This window comes from Oryx dammah, unplaced genomic scaffold (genome assembly GCF_014754425.2).
Source record: "Oryx dammah isolate SB20612 unplaced genomic scaffold, SCBI_Odam_1.1 HiC_scaffold_4, whole genome shotgun sequence".
Classification (NCBI taxonomy): Eukaryota; Metazoa; Chordata; class Mammalia; order Artiodactyla; family Bovidae; genus Oryx; species Oryx dammah.
The window spans coordinates 38,271,569-38,286,521 of record NW_024070188.1 but is presented as its reverse complement, the minus strand read 5'-3'; the positions used below and the strand labels follow the sequence as shown (position 1 = coordinate 38,286,521).

General features: G+C 36.4%; 1 protein-coding gene across 2 annotated transcripts in view; it reads right to left on the bottom strand.

The window, feature by feature from the left end:
* FBXL4 (F-box and leucine rich repeat protein 4) overlaps positions 1-14,953 on the bottom strand; it is a 78,952-nt gene that overhangs the window by 23,299 nt on the left and 40,700 nt on the right. For both annotated transcript variants that reach the window (XM_040239142.1, XM_040239141.1), the window contains exons 5-6: positions 14,398-14,642; positions 6,982-7,195 (exon numbers count right to left, since the gene is read on the bottom strand). In XM_040239142.1, coding sequence (XP_040095076.1) covers positions 6,982-7,195; positions 14,398-14,642 — 459 coding nt within the window. The remainder of the gene's footprint in view (positions 1-6,981; positions 7,196-14,397; positions 14,643-14,953) is intronic.

Below are 14,953 nucleotides of genomic sequence, written 5' to 3'. Positions count from 1 at the left end.
ACAATATTGAGAGTTGGCCCATATATATAAACCATTTGCTTGAGGTAGTTTATTATGTATTGATTATACAAACTATTACTTAAATGTTTCTAAATGTGATTTGAATAACTGGTACTACAAATTCAGAACTAAGACTTCAAAATAAGTTTGCTCATAATAAAAATCAAAGTCCATTTTCCTATAGCAATTTAGACTGGAAAGTATTTACAGACTATAACTTCATAGTTTGTATTTTACACCAGATCAAAATGTTGTATATCTTAGTTACAATGTTTTATTTCCTTATCAATTGAAGATTAGAAAAGGATTAAGTGGTAAAGAAAAAGCTCTATTTTATTTGCTGAGTCACTTTCAACTCTTTGTGATCCCATGGACTGTAGCCCACCAGGTTCCTCTGTCCATGAAATTCTCCAGGCAAGAATACTGGAGTGGGCTACCATTTCCTTCTCCATTATATAGAGGTAGCCAAGCTATTAAAAGAACTACTATCCTATGCTCTTATGTATCTTACAATTTTCACTGTAACACTGAGGCCACCAAATCTGGGATCAAATCTTAATTCTAATTTGTTGCTCTGTGACACTGGGAAACATTAACTTTTGGGGGGCTTTCATTTCAACATCACTCCAGTACTCTTGCCTGGAAAATCCCATGGACAGAGGAGCCTGGCAGGCTGCGGTCCATGGGGTCGCGAAGAGTCAGACACGACTGAGCGACTTCACTTTCACTTTTCACTTTCATGCATTGGAGAAGGAAATGGCAACCCACTCCAGTGTTCTTGCCTGGAGAATCCCAGGGACAGGGGAGCCTGGTGGGCTGCTGTCTATGGGGTCACACAGAGTCGGACACGACTGAAGTGACTTAGCAGCAGCAGCATTTCAACATATGTAACGTAAAGAAAGCTGAGCAGCAAAGAATCGATGCTTTTGAACTGTGGTGTTAGAGAAGCCTCTTGAGAGTCCCTTGGACTGCAAGGAGATCAAACCAGGCAATTCTAAAGGAAATCAGTCCTGAATATTCATTGGAAGGACTGATGCTAAAGCTGAAGCTCCAACACTTTGGCCACCTGATGCGAAGAACTGACTCATTGGAAAAGACCATGATGCTGGGAAAGATTGAAGGTGGGAGGAGAAGGGGACGACAGAGGATGAGATAGTTGGATGGCACCGACTCTATGGACATGAGTTTGAGCAAGCTTCAGGAGTTGGTGATGGACAGGGAAGCCTGGCGTGCTGCAGTCCATGGGGTCGCAAAGAGTTGTACTGAGCGACTGAACTGAATGAACGTAAGAATAACACTTACTCCACTGGACTAAAGGATTAAATAATATGCAAAATGTCTAGGACAGCAAACAAAATATACCCAGCGAGTTTTCTCAAACTTTGGGACAAAAGCCCCAGGTTCCAATATCCTCTAAAGCTATATTCACCATGCACACACACTTGCTTAAATCCTAAAAAATGGCATAAATATATTCCACTTACTAATGTAGATTATATATAGATATATAAAATATAAGTCTACTATATCATAAATTGGTCTCTCTGAACATAATATGCTATCATGGTATCAATATTTTGTAATATTAATTTTTGCTTATTTTAGAATTACATAGAGTTTAGGGGAAAATAAAAGGTAAAAGTGGCTGGCACTGGATAATCTGTATTCCTTAAAAGAAAAAAAAAAAAACACCTCTCCCAAGAAGTTCAAATTCATATCTTCTTTTTCTCCTCATATATTTCCTTAGAGCCATCAGAAGCATCTGAAATCAATTGCTGTTTTTTCTTTTCAGAACGGTTTAAAACATCTGAATGTCCTGCCAACGATCATGTGAAGATTTAGAGAGAAGCCAATCCCCTACATCTTGTCTTCTCACTCAGTTTTCTCTCATCCACCAACAACCAGTGCAGGACTGAAACAGTGCACTTACGGAAGAGAAAAAGGGTTGACACAGTGTTCTTCGCTCAGTCATGTCCAACTCTCTGTGACCCCACCAGGCTCCTCTTTCCATGGAATTCTCCAGACAAGAAAACTGGAGTGGGCTGCATTTCCTTCTCCAGGGGATCTTCCTGACCCAGGGATCAAACCCAAGTCTCCCAAATTGCAGGCAGATTCTTAACCATCTGAGCTACCAGGGAAGCCCACAATGTTTTGCCTAAGTAACAAGGGAGGTGCTTACAGATTGATACGATTACCAGTGTCGTCACTTCGGTTTGCTTTAAAAGAGACCAGTTGATTGTGCTGTCTTTTCCCTTTATTCCTTTGAGTCACTTAGTGCCTACAGGGGAGTCTGATGCAGATCCGAGAATGACAAGATAACAGATGTAAATATAGTATAGGCAGAGAGCACTGAATACAGAGCTGGGAAGCTGTTAAAAGTCAACACTGCCTGGGTAGGTTTTTCTCCATTTTGAATTTTGACATTTGTATCACTAAAATGAGATTATTTTTTATTTTATTGTAAGTCCAATGCAGATCAATGAAAATCAATTTTATAATTTTTTCTATGTACTAAATGTCAGAAAAAATCTAGAATAAATTTTAAAATGATTTTATGGTCTTTTAGCAGCTGGATTAATAAAAACAAACTTTAATAGGTAGTAACATATGGTACAAACCAAATTTTACTTAATGAAATCATACAATGATTTCACATCTATGTTTAAGTGACTGGGGGAAGCACAGTTGATGCTATTTAGACTTGGATACATATGTATAAGGTCTCCAGTCTTGAGCTATGAAATCTTCTCAATCCCTATAAAATCAAACTTTTTAAAATATATATAATCATATACTATCAGCTTCTGGAGGTAAATTGAAGAAAATTGTAGACTATTTAATGATTCCCTCACACTTAGATGATGTGAATTTATAACATTTCAAAAGCATATCATGGGAAACATTTTTACAAATCAACCCAGATGTAAGATGCCTAGCAAGTTATATAATTTCTTAGTTTTTACCCTATTTTTCTTTCTGAAGGTTTACTTAATAATGAACTAAGCTACATTTCTTCTTAAAGTTAAATTTAATCAGAAGATTTTTTAAATGAGGTGTTATCTTGCTCAGAGGGTATCAAACTTTACAGCACACAAAGCAATATAAAACAGCAAATACACCAGTAAAACACAGGTGTGGCATAACTTCAGAATGCAAAATCTACTGAAGCAAAGTTAGCTGACAGTTTTACACCCTCATAAATCGTGAGTCACTTCACCACGGACTAATGAAGACATGGACTAACACTATCTTTAAACCAGCATTCAGGGACAAAAGTCTTCTCATTCTACAGATAAAGAATCCTGGAACTTGAGAGTCTATGCGAAAGAGATCACTAAGAGATCACTAAGCTTGTTACTGGTAGGGCCAGAACTAGCATCAAAGTCTTCTTTCCACCAAGTCACCAGTTAAACTCAAGCTAAAATTCTGTCCCAAGTCAGGAATACTATATTCACGTTTCCATGGATTAGTTTAAAATGTCAAGCTAAAGATATCTACTCTGATCTACCAATAAAAAAGCTATACACCCAGATAGTTTTATAGATAAATTCTACCTAACAGATAATTCTCATTTATTAAAGTTATTCCACCACTGTAATGGCAGAAAGCAAAGGGAAACTAAAGAGCCTCTTGAGGGTGAAAGAGGAGAGTGAAAAAGCCGACTTAAAACTCAACATTCATAAAACTAAAATCATGGCATTCCAGTCCCATTATTTCATGGCTAATAGATGGGGGAAACGTGGAACAGGGGCAGATTTTATTTTCTTGGACTCCAAAATCACTGCAGATGGTAACTGCAGCCATGAAACTGAAAGATGCTTACTGCGTGAAGAAAAGCTATAACAAACCTAGAAAGTGTATTAAAAAGCAGAGACACCACTTTGCCAACAAAGTCAAAGCTATGGTTTTCTCAGTAGTCATTTATGGATGTGAGAGTTACATTAAGAAGGCTGAGTGCTGTAGAACTGATGCTTCGAACTGTGGTATTGGAGAAGACTCTTGAGAGTCCCTTGTACAGCAAGGAGATCAAATCAGTAAATCCTAAAGGAAATCAACACTGAATATTCATGAAGGACTGATGCTGAAGGTGAAGCTCCAATACTTTGGCCACCTGATGCGAAGAGCTGACTCACTGGAATGAGAAAGATTGAGGGCAGGAGAAGGGGGCAACAGAGGATGAGATGATTGGATGGCATCACCGACTCAAAGGATGTGTTTGAGCAAACTCCAGAAGATAGTGAAAGACAGGGAAGCCTGGCGTGTTGCAGTCCCTTGGGTTGCAAAGAGTCAGACACAACTTAGCAACTGAATAACGAATATCCCAGCAAAAGATGTCAATGTCACAAATCCTTTTTGCCAAGATGTCATACTCCAAGCTCCAAACATGATAAAATGGCATGAAAAGGAAAAACACAGCTCAATTTCACTTAAGAAAGTAGATGTAAAAAGTATTGATAAATAAGTCTTAACTCTTAAAGAATGTTTACTGTACAGGTACTGTTATAAACTCTTCACGTATATTAAATCATGTTAATTCTCACAACAACCATTTGAAAGGTATATTATCATTATATCCACTTATATAGAAGGAAACAAGGCATCAAGAAACTTCCTCAAGGTAATATAATTAGTAAGTGATATCCAAAGTAGAATCCAAATCCAGGCAATTTGGCTCAAAAATATTAGGAAAATAGTCTAGCTATGTATTAAGCTAAAACATGTAGGAATTATCCCAGGAATGTAAGGACTGTCCAACATAAGTCATTATATTAACAAATAAAAGAAGAAAAAAGATCAGTGTGGTAATGGAGGCTTTAAAAATTTTTAATACAATATACATTTTTGATAAAAATAGTCTTACTCATATGATATTTATCAGGAAGAACATCAAACAATAGATAAAATTGGTAAGTTACATGAGGAGTTGTCTATTTAGTTCACTAGTAAAGTCTCAGTGCAGTACCTGGCACATATTTGTCATATAAATATTTAAAAAAGAAAAAATTCCCTCTATATTAGAAATAAGATTGGTATACCTATTGTGACTCTATTATTCTACATTATTTATGAAGTTCTACTTATCATAGCAATACTTTAAACACTGGAACAGAAAGAAAAAGTATATTAATTTCCAGATTATACAATTGTATCATTAGAAAACTCAAAAGATATGTTATTAGAACAATTATAAGCATTCAGTAAGGGGAGCAGATACAAGATAAATATACAAAACTCAATTTTTCTTTATATTAAAAATAACCAACTAAAATGAAAGAAAATAGTGTCTGAGACTATAAAAGACAAGGGATAAATTTAACCAGAAGGATATAAAATCTAAATGAAGAAAACTATAACATGGTCTTGAATGTAAAACAAGACATTTATGAACAGATATGAAGTCTTATTAAAGAACAAAATGAAATATAATAAAGGCACTCCCAACAAAATCTTTGCTGAAAGATATACCTGAAAGAGTAATAATACACAAGGATTTCTTTTAAGTTTAAAAAATAGAGAGAGGAGACCTTCCCTACCACACAGCAAAACATATACAGAATTGCCATAATAATTATTATTACTCTTACTACTGTTTCAGCAGATAATAATTTATTGAGAGTTTATTACGTGTTTGGCACCCTCTAAGTACATTACATATAAATGATTCTCAAAATACTTGGCCAAGGCAACATTCAAGGCGGCAAGGGTTCACTAGAGTGGAGAGGCAACTGGTATGTCATTTTGGAAAAGTAATTTGTCTATCTTATTCATTTCTTTAAATATTTACTGAATGGCCAATCTTTACCAGGTACCATACTAGATATCAGGAACATGGCAATGAAAAAGATAGATAAGGCTCCTACCGTCATGAAACATATGTCCTAGTAGAAGGAGACAGATGATCATAAGAAAACCAACATGATGATTTCACAGTGATAAAACTGTTAGAAAGAAAATACACTAGGTGATATGAAATGACAGGAGCCAACCAGAAGGGGGTGAGGAAGCTACCTTTTATCAACGTCTAAGAAACCATCTCTGAAAAAAAATATTTAAGTAGGTCACTGAGTTGAGAAGAGGGCAGCCATATAACAAGCTGGAAGGATATTCCAGACAGGCATAGGACAAAAACCATGAGCTGGGACTGGATTGGAATGTTCAAGGGACAGAAAGAAGGCCAACATGACTAGAGTAGAGGAAACAGATATACAGCAGTAAGTGGATGTTTATTATAAGGGTCAAGGCACATATTCTGACCAGCAGTACTACTTACAGAACTCTATTCTGTAGCAACAATAGCCAGTACATAGAAAACTGTGCAAAATAATGCCAATGCTAGATGGTTTGTAAAAGAAAAACAGCTGGAAAAACTGAAAGGTTGACCATATGGGGAACAATTGAGTTGATCATGGTAAAACATAAACTATACAGTTAATGAAAAGAGTCAAGTGGTAATATATATAATGATCTGGTAAGATGTCCTAGAGCTAAGTGGAAAAAAAGGCAAGGAGATCAATAAATATTATGTGACTCCATTGTTCTTTAATGAGACTTCTAAACTATGTATTAGGAATTTTAACTCTGAAGTTCGCTCCTGGATGAATTGCACTTTGCTTCCTCTCACTCCAAGCAAACGTCCTCCTACACATTTTCCTCCCACCACTTTCATGAACTAATTCCCCGCCAGCATTTCAGCCCACCTCAGCTTATTGCTTGCTTCTTTACCTAGAAACATGAACAGCATTACAAAAATTTTAAGAGCACAGAGGGTAACATTTTCCTAAATTGAAAAACAAAGAAACAAACACAAAAAAATACAATAGACAAATCATAAAACGACTGAATCAGCTCTAAATGTTTTAGGATAGTCAGGTGGTGTCATAAACTTAATTTATTTAAAAATCATAAATCATATTATTATGAGCCATTACAGGCAACTGATCATTCCGCTGGTCATTATATTACTAAAAGTGTAAATCTTACCTCTACTTTTGTTCGATAGAGAACGAGTCGTTTCAGGCCACACAACTTGGCGATGTGGCTGAAAGCCTGAGGTGGTAGTTTATCACAGGAGGAGAGATTTAAGTCCTGTAGATTTGGGCACATCTCAGAAATAATCTCCAAGCAAGTTTCATTAAGGAAGTGGCTGCAGGATAATTCAAGGCGCACTAATTCAGATCCGCAGACCTTCAGAAACCTGTAAATACAATGCTCCGTGTGAATTTCATAAAACTAAAACATATTTTTTTGTAAGCACTTTGGAATTTTATCGACTCTAAGCAGACACCTTCGGAAGAATAGATTTCTATCAGGGAAAATAAAAAAACTTGTTTCACTTAAATTCTCATTTACTGCCTGCCAAAACAGGCATGGTTAGGCTACAATAAATCAACCTGAGAAGATTAAATGGATTCACATCACATAGAAAAGTCAGCTACTGCTAAGTGGGAAATTAAGAAAGCAAGAGGGTGCTTTCTTAATTTCTCTTTCTTAATTTCTGCTTTCTTAATTTCTCTTTTCTTCTACTTACCTGTAATTCACACCTGAGCTGATAGAGCCAACAAACAAAACATAACAAAACTCTCAACTTCTGGAAGATATTTCTTCCTAACAGTACCCATCTGGTACTGGATAATTTATTTTGAACATGGCATACAAAGAGACAGCTCTAACTAAATGACCTCAAAACAGATCAGACTAGGCTCCTCTCAACTCAGAAAGTTTCTGGGTTGGTTTAACCATACTGGTGAGATATGTTTCTTGGCTGCTATTATTTAATACCTAGCTGCTGCTGCTGCTGCTGCTAAGTCGTGTCAGTTGTGTCCGACTCTGTGCGACCCCACAGACGGCAGCCCACCAGGCTCCACAGTCCACGGGATTCTCCATGGACAGAGAACTGTGGTGGATTCCTCTATTCATATGGTCGCAGAAGCGGATGTGACTAAGGGTGTGCATACATGCACGCGCGCGCACGCACACACACACACACACACACACACACACACACACACACAGCACTCCCTCAGCAGTAGAAGGCAGACTAGAAACATGTAACAGCACTCACCACACTGCTTGTGGTTTTGAACATTCTACAATGATGTGAAAGAAGTCTGCAAAGGCCAGAGCACCCCTTAGCCAACACACAAACAAAAAAAATGTAATTGCTATAAACTTATTTAAATATTGCAAATAAGTCAGTAGCCCACACAGCTTATTTACACCCAAACATCCAAGAACATCCACTTATTCTTAATTGCAGTCTATGTTCTGCTTTCCCTAAATGCATCCTTTCCTTTTAAATGCCAAATTAAAGGGCCTTTCTTTCCAGCCCTTGTATTACTTGATTTATTGGGGCATTTCACACCATTTCACACACCCTCTCCTTCCTTCAAATTCTCGGGCACTCTTCAAGCTATCCCCTCACCTTGATTTCCTCCCACGTGTTTCACTACTGTTCTCTGCTACTGTACTGGCTAAATTGACAGTTTACATCAAGCACCTTCAGGGATTCACGCAACAAATATTAACTGAGCTCCTACTATGACCCTGCGTTACTCTAGATACTGGGAAGTTGGGACTTTGTGGGCAAAGTCCCTGCTCTCATGGAGCTTACTTACATTTCAGTAGGAGAGGCAGACCATGTACAAATAAATGAGTAAAATTAATAGTATATTAGAGAGTGAAGAATGCTAAGAAGAAAAAAAAAGCAGAGAAAGACAACAGAAAGTGTGTAGAGTAGACAGGGAAGCCTCACTGAGAAGGTGAGTCAAGACCCAAAGGAAGCGAGAGGATGAGCAAAGCAGTTCCTAGAGAAGTGGCAAGCAGGCAGCAGCAAGGATGGCAGCTCAGAGGCAGGACACCTCAGACAACGCCTCGAGTTGGGAACTGCAAGCAGGCACAAAGTGAGAGGCAGATGGGAGCAGATCAGAGTGGTAAGGGGCAGGTCATAGAGTGTGTATCCTCCAAAGACTCTGGCTTTTATTTTGAGGAAGACGGGCTTCTCAGACAGCAGAGGGTTTTTGAGCAGAGGTGTGGCACCACTTGCTTGTGTTTTAACAGGATCACTCTGGTTTCTGTGTGGAGAATAAACTGAAGGGGAACAGGGGTGAAAACTGGGAGATCAGCAGGACACCATAACCATATTCGGGGAAGAGGGGATGGTGCACTGGACGGGGGTGGTGGCACTGACCGTGGTGCTCAATATTCAGACCGGGGATCTATTTCAAAGGGAAGCAATGGGTACTCAATTAACAACGGTCTTCTACCTACTGAACTGAATGAACTCAGCTCCTCTATTTCTCAACCAAAATTCATTTTTCTGTGAACCATAATTTCCTTATTCACTGACTTGTTTCTATTGAGTCTACCCTTGGTATACTTGGTACTCAGCATGATGTCAGGTGCATAAAAACACGTGATGAATTTGCTGAATAACTCTTCCAATTATGAAAATGCATTTGAGGAATTTAAATTTCCTCTACTCTGGAGCAGACTAGGTTCTATGGAGTCAGTATTTTCCCTTTAAGAGGGTCAAACTAGGAAATATAACAAAATGAACATTTTTACATTATTTTGAACATACACTGTAGTTATGGCTAGTTCATCATCATTTATAAGCTAGCAATCTAGAAGTGAATGTAGGGCACCAGAGGTGTAGAGTATCCTATTTTGATTTGATGCTTCTAAAATTATTTGCAGATATAAGATGCCTAAAGATTTTAATTTTAAGAGTTAATATAAATGAGTAAATGAGTATATTAACTCTTAAAATTAAAATCTTTAGGCATCTTATCTATTGAAGGTCTTCATTATTTGGCAAAGCACTTTGTTCTACAGTTCTTTTTAGTATTAGACTTGGAATGCTTTGATACTCCTTTTCTCTTTTCTCTTATTAATGAACTTTTCCCTTCTAAAGATAGCAAGCCAATCATTAGAAAGCTGTTAATAGACTAGAAAACTTCCCAAATTGATGTAATGATAGAATTTGGAAGCACAATAATGAACAATGATCATGCTTATACTACCTTTATGACTCTCTCCCTTTTTCCATATTCTATATTTTTACTGAGTAGGTTAGTTAGTCAATATCCCCATAGTTAACTCTTCCTAAGCTTATGAGATCTACACCAACAGCTTTTTCATATTTCCACTACAAGAAGGCAGAAATAGCAGAATCAATTATTAGCTGAATACAACTCATTTCCTTCCTTAGTGTTCCTCATAAAGTTTTAACACATAATTACAGATCTTAGTCATCTGTTTATTCATCTCAGTTGTAATACTGGTCACCTGAAAAGAGAACTATAGCTTGTTTATTTCCTGAAGCCTGTTCATTCCATCTTATGAATTCTCATCAAGTATTTCTTGATATTGAGGGTATTAAGAGAAAACCTAAGTTCAGATAAACAATCCCAAACTAGGTCTCCTGCTATGAGAAAAGGAGTCTCTGGAGAGATAAATAAATTGCCTATCCTTATAAGGTGAATTAATTTGTCCAGAGAAACACAGGTACATAAGCAGTAATTTACTAAATGGTAATTTGTACCCTAAAATAATTAACATTATGTGAATGAATGATTTAATCTGAGTTTATTCATCACAAAATAAAAGGCACCAATCCTTACAACCTGCCTGAAGTTTCAAGGTAAAGAGGAGATTTAGGTATAAATATCCATGGCTTTGAATCCTAATCTCATGTTTTGTAGCTGGCCCTCACTGAATTTTATAAAACAGTATATTTAAGATATTTTTAATTCCAAATAGCTGGAGCATTATTTACTATATCAGATCCAAAATAAAGTTATTAAAAACAAAACTTCTTGCTTAACTGTGTACGGCACCATCCAGCAATGGTAGAAGGACATGAAACTGTCGTAAATTGTCTTTAATCTCTAGGAGTTGACCGTCTAAAAGACACAACAGTGTAAAACATTGGCAGGCAATTGAATAAACAAATATGCTGCTGCTGCTAAGTCGCTTCAGTCGTGTCCGACTCTGTGCGACCCCATTCACGGCCTCCTACTAGGCTCCTCTGTCCCTGAGATTCTCCAGGCAAGAACTCTGGAGTGGGTTGCCATTTCCTTCTCCAATGCATCAAAGTGAAAAGTGAAAGTGAAGTCGCTCAGTCATGTGTGCCTCTTAGCGACCCCATGGACTGCAGCCTACCAGGCTCCTCCATCCATGGGATTTTCTAGGCAAGAGTACTGGAGTGGGGTGCCATTGCCTTCTCCGAAACAAATATATGAATATGCAAAAAGCTCTCTATTGCATAAAACTGTAGTTTTGTGTCAAAACATCAAGTCCTTAAACCTAAAAAGCATCCAACAGTGTTTTCTGAAGGGAACAAGTAGATGGGCCAGGGGTAGAAATCTCTACATAACTGAGGTGGAGCTCAAGCTGATTAGCTTGAGCAACTATCTGAAGAAAAACTATAGCAGAAAAAAATGAATCTAAGGCTTTCTGAACATCAAAATGGTATAATTAAGCCTTAGAGCACAGACAAACAGGGTGGCAAAGGAATATCCAAGACTTTAGGGAGTGTATTCTAAGAGGAAAGTGTGATTATAATAGATGTGATCTTAATGAATAATGATATACATGAGCAGGACTTGAAGTTACCAATCACAAATCTGTAGATAGAATAGGATTTTAATAACTGATTAAAAGTTTTAATTTCTCATTATTCCACTTCCCCTGCTATTTTGAACAAAATAAATTCCTAACTTCTTTAAAGTGCAGTGAAACAGTTTCAGTTTGTGAGGATAAGGTTTTTAGGCAACAAAAATTACCTATATCAAACTTTTCCCAAAGACTTGCTCAAAAGGCAACTCATCATCATCAGTTTCTAGTTCAAAAATGTACTTTTTTCCCTTTAAAGTATAATAAATAAGCCTTCTTCGCAGTAATGAGCATAAATAGACCACACTTACTCATAGATTATTCATTAATAATCAAGCCATGAATATTTATTGTTTATTCTGGGAATGCTGCCTACAAGCCATAATGACTATCAATTCAGCAGTCAAGTCAAGGGGGCCAACAGTAATCAGTAGGCAAAGCTCCAGTATCTCCCATCCCCAAAAAGACTCTCTCTCTGTTATTTCAACTTTTTCTTTTCTTAATGGGAACAATGACTATGCTCAAAGGAATGCTATCAAGATACATGGTTTTATAGGCTGAAATACTCCTGTGAAATACAGAAAACTTAAATTTATGTATGTACTTTTGTGATTATTCAAACAACTCCTCAGCAACTAAAGGGGCGAATTGAAAATGGAAGAGAAATTGCTGGTGAGAAAGTAGATTGGAGCTTTAACCTTATCCATTGCAAGTCTAAAATTCTTAAAATAGCATTGTGAAGTTTTCTGCTAACAACTTATGTTTCTGCTCATGCACCAGAAGAAGCTACAAAAAGAGAGTTTCTAAAAACTGATTTAATATTATCTTTATATTTTACTCATTATACTATGGGTATATGCCACATTTTGCCTAGAAGTTGGACTTGGTCATTCATTACCAATGTTTTCTTTAATGTCTTTACTCACTAGCTGCCTCCCTGCTATTTTATTTATAAAAATATACGAATGATATGTTTAAATGTTTATCTTTATATCTGTATCATTTTGGTAGTAGGAACTATACCATCTACCTCTTCACGTGGTCCACAATACTCACCATAATGCCTTACACATTCCACACCAACAGTGAAAACAAACATATAATAAGTTCCAAATAGTGGGAAACATTGAGGAAAGAGCTATGAGGGGAATTAAAATACCCCAAAGTCCTTATAATGTAAAATAATGCTTACTGATACCAATGGTTCTATCTGCTCTCGGTTAGTCTTGATTTATGATCCATAGTGTACTCTCTGAATACCCACAGTCATCATTAGCTTCAGTTCTTCTTGGTCCCATTAGCAGTGAGGACAATTTGCCAATGAAGGGTGTGTTTGGAGAAAGGGAAGCAGAAAGGACTAAGCTGTGTTCCAATGGAGAGCTGTCAAAAATTCAGCAATTTTCAAAATGTGGATTCTATCAAAATTCACCAAAATTACACTGCCAAAAAGAAACAACTCATTTTCTTACATATATATAATACCTACTATTTTATATATATATATATATATATATATCCTCCCTCTTAAGCAAATTTACATAATAAAAAGAATTTTGTATACATAGCATGTTACAAAAACCTTAAAACCTAATGCCTAAAAACCTTATCCTTTAGATTCTGACCCTCAAATCCCAGAACACTTTATCTAAGAACCCCTTCCTCTAGTTGTTTCTGGCAGAAAAGAAAGACACCCAGTGCATCCATGGTTTCAACATGTGCTGTAAGCCATTATCGCTTGTGTTTTTTTTTATTTTGATGCACAAACTATTAATATTAGCATTTTGAACACATTGGTGCTATTTCAAACATGATTCCATCTGAATCTAAGGGTATCAAATATTTATTTCTGGAACTGCATCTCTAATTTTATACTCTAAGTCAAGGGGAAACAAAGCTCAAAATACAAATTTCTAATTCATAAGCCACTGTGTAGGAATGCATCCACTGGGGATGTGTGTAGGGAAAGCTGTAGTTCATTCTAACTTCTAAAAACATGATAGGCGATTATTCGTTAATCAAAAATAACAGGTAATTTCCCCAAAGTGTCTATTTCTTCATTATTTAACTTAATGAAATGGATTATACTGTAACTTACAATGAGAATAACCATCATCAAGGTTAAGAGAAAAACACCTGTTTGTATCACAAGAAAAAATGACTATGGCGTTGCTAAATGAATATGCACGCGTGCATGCTTTCAAATGTTTAACAGGTGACATTTAATAGTAAGGAAACTAAATGCTTAAATAGAAAGGAGCAGAAACACCTGGGCAGGTCTGCAAGTGTGGTCGCCTATTTAACATGCAATTGCATTTTCAACATAATTAGTTTAAATGAGCTTCTAAATTTGGGTGATGTATTGCACATGTAATTAAGATTTAATTAAAAATGTTCTATAATAAATTGTTTTCCATTTCTGACAAATCACATTAGAGAGGTAGATTTTGATTTGGAAATAGTTCTTAAAATGTGTTAATCATCTGTGCTGAAAATATGAGAAAGAAAAAAAAAGGAGCTCTGTTGAAAGTTCCTTGGGATTTTGAAAAATTTGAGGTAAAGGACATAATTTCCCCTCCATCTCATGAAGCTGAGATGTAAGAGGATGGCGAAATGAACTCATCCACTTTTGTAAGCAGAAGCATTCTGAACAAGATACACAAATGTATTTCTCTTGATTTCTATAAAGCACATGGTATATAATTTCAAACTTTTATTATGTTAACTACTATATAGCAAGTACAGTCTGCTGATGAAATAACCTCAACAAGGTTTGGCACTAACCTGCTAAATCCCGCAACAGAGATGAATCCCCTATTGCCGGTCCAAGATAAATTAAGCCACTGCACAAGAGTGCAGCGAGCCTGCAGAAATTCTAGAGAGGTATCATTTAGTTTCGCCCAGTACGGTTGCAGATTGAGGTGGATGTACTGCAGAGGATCACAGCAATGTTGGTTTAGTAGTTTGCAAGTCTGTGCTAATCTACACAGGTCTGGTAGCGTAAGATGATTCAGAATCAGTTGAATGAGCTACATAAAACAGAGAAACCAAGTTCACCCAGACTGAAAAAACTGTATCACTTTATGAAGCATATGATATGATCTAATAAAGAACAACAGTATCATACATTTTCTAACAGTATTTTCACATACTAAATAAATCAATATTCAACAGAATTATCCACATCAGTAGTACCCATACATACAAAAGGCTACATATATTACATTTCAAGAGTGTTCACTGTATACTCAATTCATGTTAGTTACTCTTTTTTTTAACAGTGTAAAAAATATATATTGGTAATCTATTGAATAATACAATTTTTCACAGACTTAACCTT